The 25,101-nt window shown below is 36.5% G+C and overlaps 2 protein-coding genes across 7 annotated transcripts in view; one reads left to right on the top strand and one right to left on the bottom strand.

Annotated features, from left to right (window-relative positions):
- The window catches only part of LOC124872311 (astrotactin-2-like), a 513,868-nt gene that overhangs the window by 97,827 nt on the left and 390,940 nt on the right, over nucleotides 1–25,101 (bottom strand). For all 6 annotated transcript variants that reach the window (XR_007039251.1, XR_007039252.1, XM_047372151.1 and 3 more), the window contains 3 exons: nucleotides 17,022–17,146; nucleotides 15,364–15,468; nucleotides 15,021–15,200 (listed from right to left, as the gene is read on the bottom strand). Coding sequence is in view for 4 of the 6 variants with exons in the window: in XM_047372151.1 (XP_047228107.1) it covers nucleotides 15,021–15,200; nucleotides 15,364–15,468; nucleotides 17,022–17,146 (410 nt within the window). In the remaining 2 variants the exon portion in view is untranslated. The remainder of the gene's footprint in view (nucleotides 1–15,020; nucleotides 15,201–15,363; nucleotides 15,469–17,021; nucleotides 17,147–25,101) is intronic.
- Nucleotides 1,291–11,722, top strand: trim32 (tripartite motif containing 32). Its single transcript, XM_047372155.1, has 2 exons — nucleotides 1,291–1,384; nucleotides 3,025–11,722. Exon 2 carries the CDS (start codon nucleotides 3,038–3,040, stop codon nucleotides 5,075–5,077), a length of 2,040 nt encoding a protein of 679 aa, XP_047228111.1. The 5' UTR covers nucleotides 1,291–1,384; nucleotides 3,025–3,037; the 3' UTR covers nucleotides 5,078–11,722.

Here is a 25,101-nt window from a genome sequence, read left to right as displayed (position 1 = left end):
GGTAAGATAATTCCAACCTGAATCTAAAACAGATGGAGTTAAAGTTTTCTTCAGTTACACAAAACAGTAAAAGTGTTTTCACCGTGTTTTCACTGAACAACAATATTTTGGGAGTGATGTTGTTCAGTGTAGAAACAGAACCCAGGAGAAGACAAATAATGTTTGCAAAAGGGAGGGAAAGAATACGTCCGGGGATAGTAGGGGGCCTGCAGAGAGGAGCAGATCTGAGGAGAGGAGCAGGTATAGTTGGAAGAGGAGTATGTCCTCCAAAAGAGGAGTATTTAATTTCCCTTTGGGATTAATAAAGTATTTTTGAATTGAATTTGAATTGAATTGAATGTCCAGGCAGAGGATAAACAAAAGGTCTAAGATTGTGTGGTAGTGGGGATCAACAAACACATGATCAAATGTACCTACTTAATGCTACGGATGATGGCTGTAAGGCGATCACAGCCGGAAATTACCAGAGCTAGATCTGACACTACAAGCTGAAGATTGCACCGATTGATAAACCTTAGTTAAGTGAGCATTTTTGCTCTTTTTTTCTTTCTTTATATGCTTGTTAGCAGTTGCAAAATAAAAAAAAAAAGGAAAAAACTTTGTAACTTTGCATTTATCTGTATTTATGTATTTATTTGGAGTGCCAACAATATTACTATTATATTATCAGGTTGTTCCGTTACAAATTTCCAAAGGTTTACTTTGGATTTTGTGTATATGCTTTTTTAACTTGTTTTTCCATTGCTTTTAACCTGTTAGTCAGACGTCATTTTGTTTCATTTTAGAGTCAATTTCTTTATTTACTGTCCTCTCTTTACCTAAAACATGAATTACTGTCTACCGTATCAACATTCTATTGTGGTTCTTTTCTGACATCTAGCGGACGTTCTTGGTCATTGCTCTTCTACCTTGAAAAATAGTTTTGTATGAAGTTTACCTTTTCAGAATAATTTTTAATTGAATCTTATCTCTGTTTAAGTTTACTTAGTCATATTACTAACTAACTAAAAGAGTCTTTTTTGTGTTATTTTTATTCTTTTTTGCAGCGTGTACAGTTAGAATGACGTTGCCAAATTGTTTTGCATTTTGAAAACTGAGCTATTTGCAGAGAGAAAAAATTCAGCAACAAGACGATAAAAAAAATAAAAGATTTCAACGTCGATTGAATTTTCTAACGGGTATGTAAATAGGACATTTCGGTAAACGGAGACATGGCGTAAAACCAGGATCAGTAGCCAATCAAAACAACCGTCGGCCTCACATGCTTACGCTTTACGTAAGCGACAGCTCTGCGTGGGAGGAGTCATCAGCACTGCAGCTGCAACAGTGGCTGTAGCTCACTGCATACCTTCTTACCTCTCAACTATCAGACGTTGGAGGAAAGGTAACGTTAAAGAGCAAATATATATATATATATATATATATATATATAAAAAACATTATAATTTCCCCTTGTTTCTGTGCACGTCCTTTTTTAATCAGTCCTGTATTTTTTGTTAGATGACGTCGTCGCCGCCGCGATGTTGTAACCCTTTAGTGCAGCGTTAACATTTGCTGTCAGATAGGGAGGCCTTCTCTATGTACATGATGTGTCTAAGTCAGAAGGCTGTTTCTTAACTGCAAATTAGATGCTGGTGTTGTTAAACAAAGTCTGACATGCTCGCCTATAACTATAGTTTTATTATATATGACATAATGTCTTCTAGATCGCAGAAAACATTAGCTTAACATTAGTCTTTATTATCTCCACATTATTGTTTTGTTTCTTCTCTCACAAGACATTGTTGTCAGTTACTAGCTTTATTTCTGGATTCCTTATCGTCCAAGTGTTTTTTTTTATTTTTTATTATTATTACTTACTACGCTTCTGTTTCCATCCTGTGCGACATACAGAAGCTAAGCAACGGTTCTTTAAAATAAATTATAAATACATTTATACTGACTATATATGTTGGCAGGGATCAGCTCTGAGCACAAATCCCAAATGAGCTAAAATATGATTATTTTATTGAAATTTAACATGTCAAGTGAAATACAGTCAAATTTCCTTTTTTACAAATATATATATATATATATATTAAAGTTTTCTTTTTAAAATCCTGTCAATAATTTCTCAATATTTCACTGTCACTTTTAGCCATTCAGGACTAATCACATAATTAGCATATTATAATTCATGTAATTTAAAAAAAAAATATGGATATTCTGAGATTGCTATTCCTGCAAAACAAAGCTCCTGTATGTTCTTTTCTGTTTACAATTATCCTACAGTGTGACCATTTTATTACACCTCCATTACATTTAAACATCAGCTGTCTATTAAAACAGCACTTAACTATAAAGTAGGGATGAGTGACGTGGAATTAACTTTTTATCATGATATTTTGGAATACTTTAATGACAATAGGAATGGTAATGAACCTGAATTACTGCATACTCTTCAGTCATAAAAAGTCTTAAATGTAGGGTAATATTCTCAATTTTTGGCTTTAGGAAGTCTTACATGTGTGAAGATTTCCACAGTAGATGTAAGATATTACATTTTTAAACTGGCATATTTGTTTATCCATTGCTTCTCCCATAGCCATTTTTGAAAATGTTAATATAATAATTTTTTATGTTGTTGAAAAATATCAGCATTAATATAGAAATTTTCAAGGAGTTCTAGCCGTGGAAGTTTTGTGTTTTTAAACAGCACACAATACTTGTGCTTAACCATGTTTAGACGCATAAACATATTTCTTCACACTAATGGAACTAGCAGTGGAAAATAGTTTATTGTAACAATTGTAAATACCACATTCACCCTGTCAGTGTTTAACTTGCAAATATAATCACAATTTGGAAAATGTCTATGTATGTTTTGATAAACAACATAATTGCTCATCCTTACGGAATTATTAGAAGCTAAAAAAAATGTTGTGTTTTTATGTTGCTTTTTGATTGTCATTTGTGTAATTTACATAAATTCTTTTTTGACACAATGAGAAAATATAAACATTTTTTTTTTTATTTCCACTCAAGGGAAAATATCATAATGGCGGCAGCATGCTCCCCACTGGATCCAGACCTAATGAGGGAGGTTCTTGAATGCCCCATCTGCCTGGAGACTTATAACCAGGATCAACTGAGACCTAAACTCCTCCAGTGTGGCCACACAGTGTGTCGGCTTTGTTTGGAGAAACTGTTGGCTAGTACCATCAATGGTGTTCGCTGCCCTTTCTGCAGCAAGGTCTCCAGGATGAGCAGCATCTCCCAGCTGGCAGATAATCTCACTGTACTCAAGATTATAGATTGCACTTTGACCTGCAGTGCTGCTGCTGCAGCGCTAATGTGCAAATCCTGCGGCAACCGGCTACCAAGACAGTTCTGCTATGACTGCACCACAGTTCTCTGTGAGGTCTGTAAAGGTGAGGGCCACCTGCATGAAGGCCATTCAGTTCAGCCGATAAAAATGGCTGCTGAGCAGCGCCGTAAAGAACTGAGTGGTAGACTGGCTGCCCTCCGTGATGTTATGGGTAATATTCAAAAGAAAAAGACAGCACTTGAAAACATTTTCAAGAGCTTGAGACAAAAGTACCGGGTGGTTCAGCAAGAGTATTCCACAGCAGAGCTACATCTTCAGGAGGAGCTCAGCAGATCTCGAAAGACATTCACAGCCTCTTTGGGAGAGGTGGAAAAACTTAATGCACAGGTTCTTGAGGAGCAGACGTATCTTCTTAACCTCGCAGAGGTAAAAGTGGTGTCACGCTGTGATTATCTGACCGTGCGGGTAAGGCAGAGTGATATTGCCTTATTAAAGGACGATGGTGCGGGAAGCGATGATGAAGAACTGGACCTGAGAAGCAGTTTACCCACAAAGTTTCAGCTGCAAGAGCCAACACTGGCCAGAGCAGAGCACTCTAAACCTATAGAAGTGGGCCGTTTGACCACAAACACTTACATAGTCAATACAGATGACGAGAAAGGTGGGTTAGAGACTGTACTTGATTTCAATGCAGAGGATGCACCATTAGGTGCTACTGGTGGTCCGGTAATGGTTCCAGTGGATCTTTACCGGGATGTTGACATGGTTTCAACTGTAGAAGAGGCGGTTTGTGGTTCACCAGGCAGCTTTAAATCAAAGTCCATGGATGCAGGTGGGGGATCTGCTGGGGCTAGTTCCAGGCCACCAGTCTGCCAGTTTCTAAAGAAGATGGGCTGTAAAGGAGCACTGCCTGGAATGTTTAATTTACCGGTTAGCATTTGTGTTTCACCACAAGGTGACATACTGGTGGCCGATCGAGGGAACTGCCGTGTCCAGATTTTCAATCGCAAAGGCGTCCCGCGTGAAATCCGACGCAATGCAAGCATCGACAACTTTGTTCTGAGCTTCTTTGGTGCCGACCTGCCAAACCTTATCCCTCTGTCCATAGCTGTGACTCCCCAAGGATTGATTGGTGTTACTGACAACTATGATAATTCAGTTAAAGTCTACACAGTGGATGGGCATTATGTGGCCTGCCACAAAAACCAACTGATTAAACCATGGGGAATTACTGCAATGCCGTCAGGCCAGTTTGTGGTGTCGGACGTGGAAGGGGGCAAGCTGTGGTGCCTTGCAGTGGACCGCAATGTAGGTGTTGTCAGCTACAACAGATTGTGCTCTGCTGTCCGGCCAAAGTTCGTGACATGTGATGCAGCAGGAATCGTGTACTTCACCCAAGGCCTGGCCCTGAACTTCGAGAAACGCCAAAACGAGCCCCACCTTGAAGGTGGCTTCTCCATTGGTTCAGTGGGTACCGATGGCCAGCTTGGCAAACAGCTCAGCCATTTCTTCTCAGAGACGGAGGACTTCCGCTGCATCACTGGCATGTGTGTGGATGCTAATGGGGATTTGCTGGTCACTGACAGTGGTAGGAAAGAAATCCTCCAGTTTCCCAAGGAAGGGGGATTTAACATTCTAATCCAGGAAGGGCTGACCTGTCCCGTGGGAGTGGCCACCACACAGAAAGGACAGCTGCTAGTCCTTGATTGTTGGGACCACTGTGTCAAAGTCTTCACGTACGTTCAAAGGAGGCATTCTTCCACCTCATAGAAACACCTTTTATCCCTGTGAGGTTTAGTAGGTAGGTGTGGTTGGTCTGGATGAAAGTTTGAGAAGAGATAAACACTATTACTTGTCACTTTAGTGTAGCTGCAACAAAGACAATTTACTTTCCCAGCTTAAATCCCAGGTGGCTTATTATATATCTATAGCAAGTTGTCCAGGTAAATCCTGCAAAACAAAACCATTGATATTAAAGCTATGAAGCACAACGAGCAGAAATTAATTCCTATGTTAATAGCCTTTGTATTTGTAATTTGACTGAGAAACTGGGAGAAAGTGTAGTATGTTTTTCAGATTTACATATGAAATAAAGAAAACCAACCCTGGTCTGGTTGGTTTGTGATGCACTTTATTATTGACATGCCATTTTGCCCCGTTTTATGTTTTAGTAGCACATTAAAAATAATTCTGAAGAATGCAGATGGCAGCTTTAAAGGTTTGCTTAATGTTTTACTAATGTTTAATCAAGAATCAGATTTCATTCACTAACATTCAGGGAAAATTAAATGTTGACTATTTTACTTCCTTATAGAAAAGCGTATTTACCCATAAAATCACAAGCTTATGTGATGTGAGATAAATACAGATACATCTTAAAATATTAGAATACAGTGTAGGGGTTCAATATCTTTTGTCATTGATTTCAAAACTTGAAACTCATATATAGATTCATAACACATAGAGTGAAATATTTCAATCCTTAATTGTAATTTTGATGTTTATGGCTTACAGATATAATAAAACATATTTTCATTTCCGTGAACTCAATGTGGTTGGGCCTCCTTTTGGTAAGGCACGTTTATTTGTGTAGCACATTTCAGCAACAAGACGATTCAAGGTACATTACATGATGTAAATATAAACCAAAAAATTAGACTGCAGTGGCATAAGAAAGGAAGGTAAATGAAATTTGGACTACAGACTGAAATTAATGATGTTTCATTTAATGGTTTAAATAGAACAGTCAAATGCAACTTTAAACAAATGGGTTTTTAACCTTGATTTAAAGAACTCAGGTGTGTCAGCTTTGTTGCAGTTTTCTGGAAGTTTGGAAGGAACTGAATGATTGTTCATGTTTAGCTCTGATTCTGGGTATACAAAGTGGTCTGAAAGGTTGATATGACGGCAACAGAACTACAATGTATTTTGGTGCTGAACCATTCAGTAATTTATAAACTAACAGATTTTCTAAAGTATAATTTCTAAAATGCAGGGAGCTAGTGAAGAACTTCAGAACTGTGCTCCACTTTCATAGTTTTGGTTAGGATGCAGGCAGCAGCATTCTGGATCAGCTGGAGCTGTCTGATTGACTTTTTCAGCTGACGTGAAGACACTGGCAGTAATCAATTTGACTAAAGATAAACACATGGATGAGTTTCTCAAAAACCTGGTGAGACATTAATCCTATTCCTGGAAATGTTCTTCAAATGATAGACGGCTGACATAGTAAATGCCTTTATGTCCTTCTGATGGTTCAGGTATGGGTCCATTGCAATGTAGAGCTGTGTGTCATCTGCGAAGTTATGGTAACATGTCTTGTTTGTTATAATTTGAGCTAGGGGCAACATGTAGATATTTAATAGGAGGGGCCCCTAGATATGATTTTTGTCAACTCTGATGTGAAGTTACCTGTTTGGATAAATTACTGCATCAATGCGGCGTAGCAATGAGTCAATCAGTCTGTAACACTGCTGAGCTGTAATGGAAGCCTGTGTTGCTTTGATAGCCGCCTTCTGATAATCTGGATTGTTGGGTCTGGTATCTCTCATCTTCCTCTTGACAATACCCCATAGATTCTCAATAGATTCTCAAGCACAGTAACACTATGGTCATTGGACCAGCTTTTAGCAGTGACCTTTTGTAGTTTACCACTCTTGTGGACAGTGTCAGTGACTGTCTTCTGGACATCTGTCAAGTCAGCAGTCTTCCCCCTGATTGTGTAACCCACTCACCCAGACTGAGAGACCAGCTCAGGTAACCTTTGTAAGTATTTTGAGTTAATTAATTGATTAGAGTGTGACACTGTGAGTTTCCAATATTTAACTTTTCACAATATTCAAATATTTTAAGATATTGATTTTTTTTTTTTTTATCTGTAAGCCATAATCATCAAAATAACAAGAAATTAATGTATTTATGTGATATGAGTTTTATTTTCCAGAATGAGGGACAAAAATATTGTTTTTCCACGATATTCACATTTTTTGAGATGTACCTTTATAAGATTGAATGGTTTCAGGTTTTGTACTTATTTTTTTAATGGTTTTATTTAGGCGACTTTTACTTTGCAGATCTAAATATTTATTTTCTTGAATATACAACACTACAATAAAAATCCATCATCTTTGCTCTAGATCACATTTTAGCTCATTAATGGTTTAAGTGTCCGACCTCCTCATCCCTATTTGTTTCCACAGACATAGCACCAGTTTTGCTGAGGATTACAGAGCTGTACACATAACCAGAGAAGAGGTGTTCTAATATTCCAGTTAAGCTGTGATGCTTTGAGGTAGAGTGTTAGAAACTAGGATAGGGCATGGTTTTCTGTAAAAACAAAATTTGATAAAATGATAAATGGTGCATTTTCATGCCTTTTGAAGACAATTTGTATGTGTAATACCCTAATAATAATTTTTAAACATGTATTAAGTATGTTTGAGCAATTGACAAAGGGTGTACTTCCATTCTCTTTGGATAAGTGTAATCTTCCATTCATCTGCTCATTGCAATGCTAGAATGAAAAAATTAAATGCATCTGGGTAGGTTGGGAATTGCTAAAGCTTTCAAAAAATGCATAACTTTTGGGTGGGCTGGAATAGTATTGGATGCATTTCCTGCAAGTGTTTGGAATTTCTTGTACGTGTTCATAAACGTTTAATGTTTATTTTATTATTTTAGGAATTAAATACCGTAAATTCCGGATTATAAACCGCTACTTTTTTCACACACTTTGAACACTGCGGCCTATACAGCGGTGCGGCTAATGCATGTTTTTTTTTGTGCCACCAAAAACGTTTTGCCTGGTAACAGTAGACCAATCAAATTGATGAGTAGTTCAAAGAGGTCCAATGAACTTGTGCGATAAATCAAGAGCAATTTCATAATTCAATTACCGGTATTGTAAATCAAACATTTATATTCACCCTCATCAACATGAAAAATCACCAACGGGTTTTGAAAGGCTGGACTGAAGCGTGATTAAGGGGACGCTCAAGTGAGAGCGTCAACGAAGAGGCTAAAGTGAGTGACAAGATCCTGAGGCTGTTCAATTCGGACACTGAAGAAGAGGACTTTGATGGTTTCAGTCCGCAGGAAGAAGATGAAGAAGGCGATCAATGACTTTTGACCTGGTAGGCTGCAGTGTATATCAGTTAGGAAATATTGGAATGTTGTCCGTGCGCTGTTCAGTAAAAAAGCATTAGCACTGAAATTTGTGTGTTGCTGATAACGTATGTTATTTAAAGGTAGCCGTGTTAACCACTGTTCGAAAAAAATCATTTGCAATATGCATTTGTTTATATTACCATACGGATTAAGTTAAAAATTCCTCACGTGTAAAATCTTTCTGTGTAAATCACATTACAACGTGGGACACCTGCGGCTTAACATCCGGTGCGGCCTGTACAAGTACTAAATTAGATTTATTTCTAAAATTAGAGCATGCGGCTTTTAATCAGGTACGCTCTGTAGTCCAGAATTTATGGTAATCTACTGCCTACAATTCAGTTTTGTAGGCCAAGCACACACAAATGAGCCATGATTTTAAAAAATATAAAAAATGCTACCACCCAACTCACTGGCTAAAACTTTTCTTCAGGGGACTTAGAACACACAAGAATCCGTAATTTTATATTGACAACTTTTATTTGGCTATATCATATCATCAGCCAGAAATAAGTGTTTTCTTGCTATTCCGGAACAGGGAACACAGTTTTTTTTTCTTGCACAAAGATCACATTATTGAAAACCTTATGAAAACATTATAGGAGAGGTGGGTTCAGAAGCCTGACAAGAAAACGTAAGGTCCGACCTTGAATATTCAGTGTCACAAAAGTGGTTTACGCCTCACTACGATGCATCATCATGGCAACTTATACACAGAACCTTCACTTGATTAAAGATCAAATGTAAAAGGCAATCATTTCTATTAATCAAGAATATATAAAGTGCTTTAACTGACTGTAAATAAACTGTCAGGTACCTTTTTAAAAGGAATATTAAAGGAGAGAAATGCTTACAAGATTTGAAAACAAGGTTAACTTAAGAGTATTTTTAAAAAGGATGTAACATCACAGGTCACTCTTTGTTTTTGCATTTTATTACTTGGTGTGAAATTAACAGTGAAATGAATTACAGTCATTAATTTTTTGAAAGGAAGCCAGTGTATTGGCCTTCTTTGTTTCAAGAAGGTAGAATTGCATCTGTCAAGGTAATTGTTACAACTTGCTTAACTGCCTTAACAAATATCCCCAACATTTTATCTTGTTTAATAATAGAGTAGTGATAAGTGTCAGAATAGTCATAATGACATGGAAAACAATATAATTAGCAATATGGGTAATTTATGCATTTAATTTTTCCTTTTAGGCATTTCCCAGCAGAGTTGTACAGTATTTACCATGTATTAGGCTAGGCATATGTAATGTTGTCATGTTGAAGATTTTTGTTCCTCCCATGTTAAATACTCAAACCTGGGTCCATGTTTGTGATTTGTCCTGTGGTGCTAAAGCTGTTTAACATGCACATATCCATAACAGCATAAAGAGCTGATAAGTAACACTGTGACATGACTTGGTATGATCTCAGTTGTTTTGGCTTATTGAGCCAGAAAAGCAATCGTTGCCCAGCACAAGCTGGACCTGCATCACAGTACAGCCTGAGGGATCTATAGTCTGAGCTTTACTCCAGACACAGAGGCCCTTGTCATTGTGTCCTGTGGATTGGTTATATGAGCTTACAAGGCCATAGCTGAAAGCAGTGTTAGGAGTACTAAAGCAAGATACAGCGAAACAAACCAGTTTCTCTGTACTGTAGAGAACAATTTCCCTTAGAATTTGATTCAATACCCTCATTGTGTTTGTGTATTCATTTTTGCATTATGTTCTTTGCTGATTTACAGTTTGTTTGTTTTTTTTTCCTCAAAATTGTTTGGCAATAAAATAAGACGTGGTGAAACCAACAACACATATTTAATCAATATATTTAGTTCCTTATAACTATTGAACTATTGTGTTCAGGAATGGGCCTAAGATTCACACGGTATAAAAACCTTGAGGAAAAATATCACAATTTCAAGGTATTTTCACAAGAATTTATAAAATGTATAACATCACATTTATTTTAAACAAAAAAGCAAAAATTATAATACCTATATAATTTATTAGATTTTATTTTGATACGTAAAATTATCCAAAGATATAGAATAAGCACCCTTTTAAATTTAGTAGTAGTTCTTTCCATGTTGCTATTTATAGAGTAACAAAATGTACCAAGGTGGTAATAGCCAGTAATTTAGTTGGGCTATATGCTCAGGTAGCCAGTCTGCAGTCTGCTGCTTCACAGATATTCTGCTCACTGTTTGCAAATACGTTATAAAATGGCAGTATCTTAATAAAAGGGATGAGGGATGGTTATTTAATGCCCATGACATTCTGCTATTTTGTAACCCCCAATATTTCCAAACCTTTTTAATGTATTTTTAAAATTGAAGGAAAAATAAAGGAGCCTTCTTTCAGCCAACTAGCCAACAACTAACAGTGAAAATGTAGGACATTCTCCATACAACTGAAGAGAAACGTTTCAATATGGTACTTTCAAGGGCATCTCATTAAAAGTCCTCTAAAGCGCTGAAATAGTAGGATGGAAAATGTCTGTGGTTTTGAAGGTTAAATTTTTTTAAAACTTCAGCGTATCTTGTTCCCTTCGACTGTGCATGTATTCTCTGTCAAAACTCTGTTTATTATAATCTGTATTAATGAAAGTAAATCTGCATTTGCCAAACCTGGTTTACTCATTAGAGCATATTACATAATGACTGAGACCGTAATGTTCCCAAGCTAACCTTTATGCTGCATATTTAGCTTTCTGTACTGTACAACGAAAATAAAAAAAAACATGCACAGCTGAGAATCAGACTGTTAAAAAAATTAAATCAAAGATAAGTTGGAATGTTGCTGTGTAAGTATAGGGACAAGTTTGCCACAGGCATTTGAAAGCTAGCTACATATATTTGAGCTGTTACATCTCTGTTTATGTATTTACTTTTATGCAAAGGCATCTCTGCACTAAATACATTTTGATTTTAAAGTCTATTAACTGCATGTCATTATTACCATGTAAAATATTTTAGTGGTCACTTGTAGTGAAACAATAAGACTAACATTTACTAAAAAAGGAAAGAAAATTGCTTGAAAAGTCAAGTGTCCTTGTGTCTGCGGTGAGTTGTTGTTTCTTGCATCCTCTAAAAATGTTCTTTTTAATTGGAGATGCAGACTTGTTTATTCATACTACTGATTTATTATATAGCATTCTGTTTGAACCAAAGTTCCATACCGGTTCATCGGTGTACTCAAATTCATGTTTGTATTGTTGATAATCCTGAGTGCAATAAACATTATGAACCATTAAACTAAAGTATCGGCAGTAGTTGTTATTATGTTACATTTATAACATTTGTTTTTAGAATGAGGTTGCACTATTACAGTTAATCCCAAAAGTGTTCAGAGACCCGCCAGATTCAAATTGAAAATACATTTTATTTCAACCAACAACCTTGTTTCTGATAGCAAGAGACACAGGCCTCCCAAAATATAAGACAATATACAAAGTATATTATTTAAAAAAAAATATATATATTTTTTTATCTACATTCTAAAAAAAAGCATGTCTAAATGTAATAATACTATTTCCTCAATAATAAACAACATTTTTTAGTGGAATTACAGTACAGCCATAGAACACTTATACTTGCTGAGAAAATCTTTGTATGTTTTCACTGCTATTTTGACAATTTGTTTTTGGTGACAAGCTCCAAGTCTTTGAGGTTGGAAGGCCTCTTTTCCATCACGCCAACCTTTAGTTCTCTCCACAGACTGTCTATTGGATTCAAGTCAGGATTTTAACTGCTGCTCCAAAACGTTGATATTACTTTCAGTCAAAAGAAACGACTTGTCAACTTAAAATAATATTTAAAATCTGGGTTTGAATATTCTGAGGCTTAACTGTACATATGGTGCTTTAGTCATTTTTTGAGGGTTATTGTTTTGTATTTCTTTTTATGGATTTCTGATGCAAAACCTTTTTTTTATGCCGTTGTTATAAATCTTATTTTTAAAGATCTGAAATACTTAGTTTTGGTCCTAACAAATAATGGTCATTTGAAAAATATACAATCTAGGTTGTGTCAAAGATGAAGAAATAAAACTTTTTCCTGTCACATGGTAAAAGGTGGGTTGCACCCTGAATAGGAAGCCACTCCATCACAGGGCCATCTTTTATATCACTCCTATTAACAAGTAGAGAATAAATGAATTATATGGACTCAATACATGAATAGCTGGAACAAAAAGTGCCATTTTGGATCACAAAAAACAAGATTAAAAAAAAGCCAAATCAAAAAGTAATCATGCTTTTCTCTTTTGTTAATTTCATCAAAGATAATATGAAACCCCATTTTTAGCTTTTTGTACACCTCACAAGGACTAATGACATTAATTCAACCCATAAAAAACCTTGACAGCTTACATATTTTCTTCATTGGGAATAAAGAGACATGGTTGAAGCAAGTGCAGTGTTAACAAAAGTGATTCCAGTCTACATTCAAGTTTTTTTTCTTTTAGGCATGCTTCAACTTTTCACTCACTTTATCTATTTTGGCACACAAACAAACAAATATCAATGTATTCACCTACTAATTCATCTACCTACTAAGAAGAGTTTAATTTTTATTCCTAAAGAAAAATCTATACTTTTTATTTTATTTATACCCTCTGTCACTCTTTTGCATATTTGCCTAGTGTTTTTAGTAGCGTGCAAAGATTAAGTTGTTCTAAGTAATTAACACTTCAACACTTTTCCATGCATCTGATTCTGTAGCTTGCTAATTTGATCTCAAGTTAATGCAGTCTCTGATAAGTTTCTGGAACATAAAACATGTGACAATTTACTATGCACAGGAATCCCTTTTCTAATTTAAGCAAGTGATATGCAATTTTCATAGTAACAATCCATCAAAACCTTATCTGATTTTATGATAACCTATGCACTCAGTTTGCGCGGTTGATAATTCATTAACCAAGAGATGCCAAATACTTGATGTGGTTTAGATTGGAGGAATGTTTTGATCAATTCAGCTAATAATTATTTGACCACTTGGTGGCATTTTGCAGAGCATTATCCCCAGTTGGACAGGTATTCATGAAGTATGGGGAGAAAAAACGTCACGCAAAAGTAACTTCCCCTGTACTGACGCAGGAGCAAACTAATTTTACACAGGGAACATATCTGTTGAAACAAAATGTACTTAATTTCTTCACATTTAGACTCACAAAATAGTTTTTAAATACATTAGCACACGTGACAACATAGAAATATGACAGCATCTTTACATCCATACCCTCCCAAATTAGGCATGTGGATACTTGGTCCTCCTTTAAAGGTCCTTTTCCATTAGTACATGCTCAGCTTGACTTGGCTCTGCTCGACTCTACACGCTTCAGGTTATTTTCTATTACAACTTTTTACCACCTCAATGTGGCTGAAGTCGTTTTAGCAAGGCGGCCCCAGAGTCCAAAAAGTAACATGACGTTATTTGTATGCGTCACAAACCGCGCCACAATGGAGGACCCTGAAGCAATGTTGAACGTGCTCAGCTCAGTCTATGGCTTTTTGTCAGAATCAAAGTAAAAGAAGAGAGCCAGAAAAGGCTACAGGCGGCTGGACAAAACACTCTGGATGAGTACAGGAGAGTGTAGGAAGCTGTAGAGAAATATCAAACCAAAGGGTACAAGCTAGATGACGTGTGAGGGTCAGCTAATGGGACCTAATGTCAGCTTACTATAGTGGTCATATAAACAATAAGTCCAGCATGCAAAGATTTAATGGTTGAAGATTAGTTATTGTAATATGTATGCTGTGTGTGTTTCAAATGGCTATCCTGTTGCAAATTTATCGATGCAAACCTTCAGTCTGGGTGTTCAGCCGAGCCTCCCAGTGGGAGGATGTTATTGTTTCTGGTTTCACAAACATACAGTGGTCGCAGAACTTCAGGATGTCTGAATTAATGGTTAGGTTCCTGTGCAAGAAATTGCATCCAGCTCTGGGATGATATGACTCAGTGAATGTGTTCCCTTAAGGAAGAGAAGGGCCATTGAACTGTAGAAGCTTGCTACTGGCTCAGAGTACAGAAGTATTTGGACATCTTTTTGGAATCAGCATCTAAACTGTGTGCAGGTGTATGCAGGAGTTTTGTGTTGCAATACACTCGTTGCTTTCCCAGCCACGAGCCCTAACATGTATCATCGTCATCAGCTCAGACACCTCTTGGAATACTTAATTGTTTTGGGTTACTCCATCTAGCTCCCTCTGGATCCTCATCAACAGACCACAGTGTTGATTTTAGTGCTTCCATTTTCTTTTAAGCTTGAAATAAGCTTAGTCACTGAGTTTTACAAATGGCAGGTCAGATTCTTGTAGAATCCGACTCAGTTGAGTGACAAAACCAGTGACACCACCTCGTACCCAATTAGTGACCTTTTGTCTTCTGATGTTGTGTTTTCAGCTGATTCATCTCCCTTGGAATGCTAGCCAAGTAGGTAGTAAAAAAAGGGCTGGTACCAAGTAACTGCTACTAATGAAAAACCCTAATAACAGAGCTGAGCCACGCTGAGTAGGTGCTATTGGAAAAGGAGCATAGCTCTGTCAGCTCACTCACCTTTCTGGTACTGCAGCCAGAGCTGCTGCTGGGCCTTCTTGCTGGGAAAGTAGATGCTGCAGCTGAGTTCAGATCCATACAGGGCCTCAGACACATAATAGCTGCCGTACTGCTGGAGAAAAGCCAGGAAATCCTTGCGTGTGCTCTCACCTGACAACGTCTTGAGCACCTTAGAAAATTCTACCAAATAAATAATGAAATGGAATAATAGTAAATTGATTTCCAGTTTGCCCAGATTCCTTATAAAAAGCAGATGCATTACATTTCTTTAAAGCATTGATTGATTTTCACCACCGTCATAAGATAAACGATGAAATCCAAATTATATTTTTTAGTCACTGACCTGTGGATAAGGTTATAGAGCTGAGTTTGACTTTGTACAGATTGCTCCGCACCCTCCACTGTTGAACCACAGGATAGCCTACCGCTTCACTGAATTGGGCATCACCTGATGACGAAAAAAATGGAAAGGAGACAGAACTGAAGACAAAAAGGCAAATACTGCAAACACAAGAATTTTAAACAAACTACTGGGCCAGACTCATAAGGAGAAGCAGAGGTTTATGATAAATGAAAACTTAAATAAAATCAATATTTGATTTTCATCATTACAGGTTTATTGCACAGCCATTACAACCTTATATTGCCTTAACATCATTTATCATCAGAGCCCACAACCCAGCTGCTCTTGGATCAATGGTGATATATGGTGCAGCTTGATCTCCAATCGGATTGCTGACATTAGAATCGAGCAATCTTGGCTTTCAGTGCAATTCAATTACCCAACTTTCACACCGGTTTAGCAGTAAAGCTACAAAAGTGAAGAGCAAGGAAAAATAAATAACAAAACTGCTTACAGGAATCTTGACCTTTTGCCTCTCTGAAGCAATTTTCACCTGAGACATTTGTGCACTGGGAAGAAAAGGGCAATTTACTTTGTGTATATGTGTGTGTCCAATTGTGGTTAAAGTGGATCCCCAGTAAAATATCTTAGAGATCAGTGTGGACCAAATGCCAATTTAGCTAATGGAGGGATTAAGGAGCATAGGTGGAGGTTTGAGACAAATGCCTAACTGGCTCTAACCAAAATAAGATATGGGTGGAACAGTAAAAAACCAAATAACAGAATAAAATTATAGGTGAGATGTTAGATTTTGCAAACGCTCAATATCCCTTGTAAATTGTCTCACTCTGAACAAGTAGCAAAGACTGTAAAATGTTGCATTATTTCCAGAAGGTATAGAGCCAAATGCTAAATTTCTTAAGTAATATGCACCATTCTTTTGAGATGTAGTGTCAGAATCACAAAAAAGGTAAAAAGGACAGCTGCTGAATTTCATAGTTTTATTTGCAATAAATCTTCTTACTGAAAATAGTTTGCTTATAGAAGCTAAGGATAAAAACTCTGAAAATGTCTAGCCCTTCTTGATCTCATGTTGGCCCGTACTGTTTCTGTTAGGTACCACTTCTTGACTACAAGAATGACAACATAATATGCGTTCCAGTGCTCAAAGAATAAATTTACATTTAAAAAAAATTTTATTTCTTGAGTGACTTTGATATGCCACGTGCTAGCATTATGTGTTTCCCTGTTTTCTAAGAAAGTTGTATGGTTACAAATAGCCTTGTTTTTTTTTAATACTTTAAAACAATTTGTCCATCCTATCATCATTTTAGCTTCTGTTCACAATACAATTTTTGTAGTACTTCTGTGTGAGTGTAAATAGTATATTTTCAAGCAAAACAGCTGGCCAGGCAATGTTTCTAAATTACATGTTGCCACTACTCATATAAAAAGTTAAATAAATTTCAGATGGACATTAACACATCGTTTTCCAATGACTTCACCTTTTCTCGGCCCAAAATTACAACTGGATCACAGAAATCCATTAGATTTATTACTCATGAAGTGAACTAAGTTATGCAGCCCTCAAATGGAAATATGGATATAATATGGATATAAGGAATAAATTCCCAAAACCATAGTAAATCCTCTTTTACCTGATAGAAGCTGCAGGTTGGGAAATGGCTCTGACAAGATTCCCCGACACTGTTCCTCGACTGGCAAGGGGATGACCATGAGACCATCAGCTAGTTGTGGAAAGTCTTTAATATAGTTGTTGTCCCTAAGATCAAAGAAAGAAAGACTTTTACTTCTAAAGGAACCTTAAGGTTGTGTTTTGATGTACTGCATGTTCCAGTGTGCTGTCCAGCATCTGGACTTGGGTATCATTCAGAAACAGGGATTTGGAGATTTTTCAGTTTCAAACAATATTTTACAGCAATATTTCTACTGCTGCTCATTGCCAGAGTTTAGAAAAAAGGGCTTTCCTGTGGGACTGTAAATATAGGAAACCGTACATATAATATAAACTTTTAGTAAATATGAAGGTTTAAAGCTGTTTGTCCGTCTACCTTATACTTTAGCAAATAGGTAATTGTTATTGAGCCAAAATACTTGAGGTTCATATCAAAACGATTGTCTTTGAAAAGAAGGCAACGAAGAAGCAACCAATTTCCCCTAATCCATTTTATGAGACCAAGTCTTATAAGAGGTGTAAAGATCTTAGTCCTTGGACCACATAAACTCAAAGGGTGCCAGCTTCACCATTCCTGATATCAACTTTTCATCCAGTTATTTTCTGTCGCTCCCCCTTTGCTTGCATTTACCAACAAACCCTTCTAGAAGCAATCTCATCCGAATGGTTAGAACTGAGGGTTACAAGGGCAAAGGATAAGAGGAAAGAGCGAGAGGAGAGGTGCTGTAAAAAGATTACTGGCTTATGCTCACAGAAAAAATATTGATTGCTAAACTAAATCACTTCAGGCTGTGGCTCAAAAACCTTTAGAAGGCACGTAGACCCAGATGATTTGCAGCTGTATAGATTTTCAAGCCTAGATGTGGCCCATCCTTGACATGCTGAAAGGAGTTCCTGTTCTTTAGCCACTTTGCTGTGCCCATTCAAAAATAAGGTTACTCAAAACAGAGTTAAAGATGTTTCCCAACACTTGGCTATGATACACCAAACTTAACACTAAATTCATTTTGAAAAATTATTTGGGGCAGATGCCAGAAAAATGCAGACAATTCAGTCTCTGGCAATTTTAGAGTGCAACTGGGTATTTATGATGCTACTGATTGGTATATGTAGGAACAATTTTATTCAATCTCCATCATTTATCGACCAGTCAGTCAGTCATTTTCTACCACTTATTCCATAGAGGGTCACAGGGAAGCTGGTGCCTATCTCCAGCAGTCTATGGGCGAGAGGCAGGGTACACCCTGGACAGGTTGCCAATCCATCGCAGGGCAACACACAAACAACCAAGCACACACTCATTCATACACCTAAGGGAAATTTTGAGTTACCACTTAACCTAACAGGCATGTCTTTGGACTGTGGGAGGAAGCCAGAGTACCCAGTGAGAACCCACGCATGCACGGGGAGAACATGCAAACTCCATGCAGAAAGACCCCCGGCCAGGAATTGAACCCAGGACCTTCTTACTGCAAGGCAACAGTACTACCAACTGCGCCACCGTGCAGCCCTTTATCAACCAAACAACCCAAAATGGTTTACACTATGCGTCTTTATAATATTTATCTTTTTTAATAATATAATATTATTATATTATTTATAATATTTCAATTTGATAATAAACATTTGACATATCTTGAAGGGAAAGCTAAAATGTTTTAAAAGGGAAAAAATGTACTTGGCTTTAACATTTTAAGCAAACAAATGTTTTGCAAGATTTGAGCCATTAACACTGACATACATTGACTAATGTATGTCAGGGTTTTTTTAAACACTGACAGGAATTTTCTTCTCTTTCTGTGCCAATTTTTTTCATGTGCCCAAAACAAATGAACATATTTGGTGTTAATTGCACATCAATAGTCCTATTAGACATATACTTAGAAATCTACACACAATCAGGAATACATGTAACTGAGATACTTTCTAAATATTGCGAGGATGATACTGATTAATATTAAACCATATTTTCCTGACTATTTTTCATCTTTTCCTTTATCACAATGTCCCCACCGCTCTTTGTGAGCTTTAACATCTCAGGCGCATTCGGGTGTGGGCATCCAGGGCAGTGAAATTCCATTCAACAAGCCAAATATATTATGGGCATGCAGAATTTGCATCCATGTCACTTGAAATTTAATAGTCTTCTAAAGATTGCATTCTAGCAGTCCTTCGTGATGGGAATTTTGACAAACACATTCAATATATTGTGTAGCTCTATATACTGAGGTAAATAATGGTTGATATGTTTAATACTTATTTCCCCTGCTGTACTGTCAATACAATGTCCTTCTGCCACTTTAATAATCTGGCCCCAATTAAATGGCTTGAAGAAAAATAACTAGGATGGTTGTTTTAAATTGTAACTGAAATGTTGTTTCATTTTTCTTTTTAGATAAATAAACAACATACACACTGTACATTTGAACATGTATTTGCAGTATCAGTAAGTATTTATTAAAGGCCGTAGACACCATTTGACAAGATCAGCTTCCCATCTTCATTGAGTCAAACAGTGGAAAACATATTTTTAGTGTCATTATTCTTTTCATTTTTATTATTTTCAATATGTCTGTTCCAGTCATCCATTTTTTTTGGAAACACTGTTAAAGCACATTTCATTGCTACAGCAAACAACACCTTAAGCCTCACATCAAATTTCTGTTTATCACAGCCAGACGTCGACTTCAGTTTTTCTACCTGCAGACACACTGTGACAATTGTTTGTTGTGTACTCAGCCTCAAACACAGCAGTGAACCTTTCTGGGATTTTCACTGTTGTCTACAATACAACTATGCTTTCAGCTGCTCTTTCCTCCTTTCATTGGTTGATTGTGTAAAAAAATGCTTATAGAAAATAATATTTTGAGCCTGCCTAGAAACCCTAACAATAAGTGGTTATGGCTTTTTTCTGACTCAGTTTGTATCATTTTGAGTCTATGTATCAGTTTAAAACATGTACAGTAGGAGAGGTATCTGTAAGTAATTTTGTTGCAGAGGCTATTTGCATGTCAACACATTTACTGTTCAGCTGCAATGTTAAGTGGATATTAAATGGATGGTTATACTAAACTTATCTGTTGGAAATTTATAGCTGGAATTTATAGTAAAATATAAATATATATAAAATATATAAAATATGCTTCTGCAAGCGTGAGAAAAAAACTGCGGGATGCTCTTTTTCTTCACTCACTTAGATGGTACCTGTGCGATAAGAACCAAACACAAATGTATACTAGATAATTCCCAGAGGAAAACATAATTTAATTCCAATACCATTCATTGGTGCCAAGCTTACAAAGGCTATCAGAGTTTCCGTTCTGCTTCGGCTGTTAATTGAGCGTATGCAACCTTTTTAGGTTAGAACTTTAAAAAACTTGTTTGGCTCCTATTTATCACTTTTGCAATGCATTCTGAAAGCCTATTTTAGTTTTCTATTAAAAAAATACTATTTCAATAACTGTTTGTAAATGTTATTTCTTTCTAACATGTATGTTAGGTTATATTTAAAGGCTACAATAAAGGAATATTTGATAAATAAAAATGACAAGAAACAACATATGATCAGAAACAAAAATAATTATGGTAGTATTAGGAACTCATTACACATTGGCCACTGTCTGATTTAGGGGTTGAGGTTGAGGAAGGTGAAAGCATGCTTTAAATTACTAAGATGCAGTTTATTTTGCCAACACTTAATCATTAAAGCTTAATTACAGCAGAAATAGGTGGGTGGTTATAAACCAAAGGCAGGAGTCATGTAGTCTGAAGTATGGGATGTGATAATCAATAAATACTTGACTTTACAGGGGAGAAGGGGGCAAATACAATCATAAACATAACCACCAGAGGCTGCTCTGTCTCCATGTAAAAAAAAAACAAAAAAAAACAGACATTACCCCAAGCATTTAATAGTGTTTAACATTGTTTTACTTATTTGTAGTCTTGAAGTGAGTGGAGTAAAAAAGCAGTACATTGCATGCTTGTGTAGCAATTATGTACAAGTCAAAACAACACTGCACATGTTATAGATAGATTGCACTATTGGTAAGTAAGTTGTGTTCATTGTTGCGTGGGTTCGTTGGAGAAAAATCCTAGATCTTTTGTGGCAGGCAGGCAAAAAGCTAAATCACAGAGGAGGCTGTTTTCAGAATGTCACTGCTGCGATTGATTGGAGCTCTATTTCTCCACTCAGACACCAGTACAAAAAATTCATCCAACCTGAATAGGGGCTCAAAAGTCTAGACATGACAGAGCAATGGTCAGTTTACCACAGAGAGGGGCGGACATTGAAGCAAAAGCTGAGGATGAGACCGTTAACAGTCTCTTACACTGAGCAATCACAGGGTAGTAAACCCCTGGTAGCATTGTCAGATTAGAACTAACAGCAGTGCTTTGAACTGTACGTGAGCAGCCACTGGGTGCCAGTACAGTACACAAAGGAGGTGGGCTTTTTGAGGCTGAAGATAAAAAATTGCTGCAGCATACTGGGTAAGCTGAAAAGGTGTCCGAGTGGATAAAAGATGACTGGGAAGGAGAACGGAAATACCACTGACTGATGTATAGAGGAAGAAAAAGCCTAAACTAATGCCAATCTTTTAGTATAAAGAAGTGTTTTATAGGAACAGTGTGAGTTTGGCAAGATTCTATATCTCTGACATTTAATAAAAACAGCTACCAAATGAGAAATAAGAAAAACAACTATTAACAACAATCTAATTTGCTGGCACAACTTTCATTTAAATGTGTTTTGGAAGCACACCTTATTCCCCCAATTTCCAGATGGATTTCTTCTTCATAAAACGTATTTTCTTGTCTACAATAACCTTTGACAATGAACCCCCTCTATATGTAATCAATATAGTATGTTTGCCTAATCATTGCCAAGCCATATCTACAGAAACCAGACGTTTGTTATTAAAGGTCAGTTAGGATTACCAAAACTATTTCCATTTGGTAAATGTCAAAATAAGGAGAAAGATAACTTTTAAGAATATTTTCAAATACTTTCTTCAGAGGTTTACATACATTCATCTCATCTGATGAATTCACAAAATTTAATTAGTTAATTAGAGGCATACTTGGGGATGTATTTTAAGGCAACACATTAACCCCACTGCTTGATTGTGAGACATCATGGGAAAATCTAAAGAAGTCATTAAAAATATCAGGAAGAGAGTTGCGAACCTCCACAAGTTTGGTTAATCCTTGGGTACAACCTTCTTGTGGCACATTCATTTGTTAAAACAACTATACCCAAGTATAAATACCATGTGATTATCTCTAGCCATCATACCACTCAGAAACTGTGCAGTACAATTTTATAATAAAAGTAAAAGACTTAGTAAGGGAAGTTCATTATCCACATTGAAATGCATCCTCTACTGACATGGGCTGAAAGACCACTCAGTGAGACAAAAGCTATTAGTTGTAAAGTAACAGATTATGCTTTGCAAGTGCGCTCAAAGATGATAACCATAATTTCTGAGATATGTCATGTGATATAATGAAATTAAAAATGAAATGTTTGGCCATAATGACTGTTGTTACACTTAGAGGATTGGGAGAAAAGCTTGCAAGCCTGAGTACAATCCAATCTGTGAAGCACACAGGTGGCAGCATTATGTTGTGTGGGTATTTTGCTTTAAGAGGTACTGGTGCACTTCACAGCATAGATGGCATGGTAAAAACAGAACATCATGTGGAAATATTAAAGGAACATCCTCAGACATCAGTTAGGAAGGTAAAGCTGGACACAAATGGGTCTTTCAGATTGATAATGACCTTAAGCACACCACCAAAGTTGCAAGGTGGCTTAAGGACCACAATGTCAATGTTTTGGAGTGGCCTTAACAAAAGCATTGATCTCACTCCTATAGAAAGTGAAAGAAAGCTGAAACGATGTGTGTGAGCCAGGTTACAGCCTGTTGAAGTATACCCAAAACCTTTGACCGAAGTCATACAGTTTAAAAAACACAATAAAGAATATGTGTAAACCTTTTAATTGAACTAAAAATAAAAAAAATCTCCAAAACATAATCTCCCCTCATTCTGGCATTTGTCAAATAGAAATAATATTGGTAATCCTACCTGACCTAAAAAAAAGTGGTTCAGTCCGATTTAATGTCAGACACTGAGAAAACAAATTTTGTCTTTTGCATGTGTAAATATCAGGTTTCAACTGTATTAAACTGAGAATGTAAAAACTCAGTTTAATATCCATGTTTGGGGTTCAATGGTATTTAGCAATTAGTGCAAGTTTTAGTTTTTTGTGTATATACAGCATTATGTAATCATGTTAAAAACTAACTCTGCACTCTAATATAATTTAGCAAAACAAAAACACAACCTTTACTTAACAGGTTTCAAAAGTATTTAAATATAAACTCAAGTTTACTAAAACAGAGCAATTCCAATTCCACATTGCCACTTTTAAGACTTTAAGAGTTTATTAGTTTCTCACATTGTTGAAGAGGAATTTTGGACATTTCTTATATAAAACATGGCTTCAGCTCTTTAAAGCTTGAAGACATTTGTTTCTGCACAACTTTTAATCAGTTTTAGCCTGAGGCATTGCAACTCCTTCTATTATTATTTTTTCTTCTCGTTTTCAGCCTCTCTGCTGTAGATTTGCTGTGTTTGGGATCATTATCTTGTTCCATGACTCAGTTTGGGTAAAGCTTTAGCTGTTGGACAGATGGCCTAGGACTGACACTCCTAGGAAATGCATTTGACTTGTGAATATTTTTTCTTACTGTAAAATTACTTCACAATGTTTGGAAATCACCTCATAACTCTTTAGAGATTTATTGGCAGAAACAGTTGTCTCTAAGGTCATTGCTGATATTATTCCTACTTGGCATTGTGTTAAGGCAAACCTGTATGGTTCAGAGCAGCAATCTGCCAACACTCTTGCTTTTATAGAGGTGGTTAAACTTCTTGATGATCAGAGGTTTATTTATCACCATCTTGCTGCTACTTAAACCCCCATTCTGGCTTTGTTTTTACTTTATAAATCATGTCAGTGTGGTCTTTGTTTTTGTAAACTTGAGGAATGACTAATAATTTTACAACCTGATAAAATACCAAATCATTTCTATCATCTTCTACTCCAAATAAAGCTAGAATCTGAAGTGGGTGTTCTTAGTTTTTAACAGATACTTTTTCTAACATGAGATATTTTGAAATACTGTGTTGGAAATGTGTTGGAATATATGTTTCAAAATGGAACATATATATAAGTTTCAAAATGTAAATATATGCATTTGTAAAATGCATATTGCTACATCATAATACCTCTTAAATTAAACATGTATTGTCCAAGCTCATGATATAAATCATTCCAACTGGCTTTTCTCTTGTTATTTCTCAGCTATTGCTTGAAATCTCTGCTACACATGCACATGAGAGCCATCCACCAATTTGTTGAAATACATAATCAAAGATTTATAAGAGCTGGCTGTGTGGCTGGTACAGTTGCATGGGTTCAGCAGCTGTAATATCTCTTATCTGAATAAATGCTGGGGCAAGAGCCAGAAAGAGGGCTTCATAACTGAGATAAAGCGCCCATTGTCAAACCTGTGCAACAGGCCTGGTGGATAAAATTAAAAGTTATTAAAGGGTAGTGTGCAGAAAGGCTAATTTGGGGTGTAAAACAAACAATCAGAAGTGTTTAACTTGAGAGTCGTGTTACAATCTCTCATTACAGCTGCAGCTATCACTCAGATGACAAATGATTCCACTGAGAGGATCTGATGACTTGTCATGGCCAGTATTGATTAGGCTTGGAAGTTGATGCTGTGAATGAAACAGTCTCTAATGGAGCTGCGGCGTTTGTTTTGACCGACAACGTGCATGACTTGCAAAGTAATTGTTAATGTTCGGGGACATGTTGAGTCAGATGACAGGGAGAAGTGTTAGCAGTGCTTCAGTACCAAAGCATTACATTATTCAGTATTTTTGTCCCGACTACCTCTTCTTAACTGTCTCTGTCTCGTGTCCACATGTAAAGCACTCCACCTCACTTTCACTCCCCTGAGTCA

Source organism: Girardinichthys multiradiatus, chromosome 8, assembly GCF_021462225.1.
Source record: "Girardinichthys multiradiatus isolate DD_20200921_A chromosome 8, DD_fGirMul_XY1, whole genome shotgun sequence".
In the NCBI taxonomy this organism is placed as follows: Eukaryota; Metazoa; Chordata; class Actinopteri; order Cyprinodontiformes; family Goodeidae; genus Girardinichthys; species Girardinichthys multiradiatus.
The sequence above is the reverse complement of the archived record's forward strand: the minus strand, read 5'-3'. Positions and strand labels throughout refer to the sequence as shown.

What these genes read in the sequence shown, in the direction of transcription:
- trim32 (XM_047372155.1), top strand. Translation starts at nt 3,038, where the DNA reads ATGGCGGCAGCATGCTCCCCACTGGATCCAGACCTAATGAGGGAGGTT.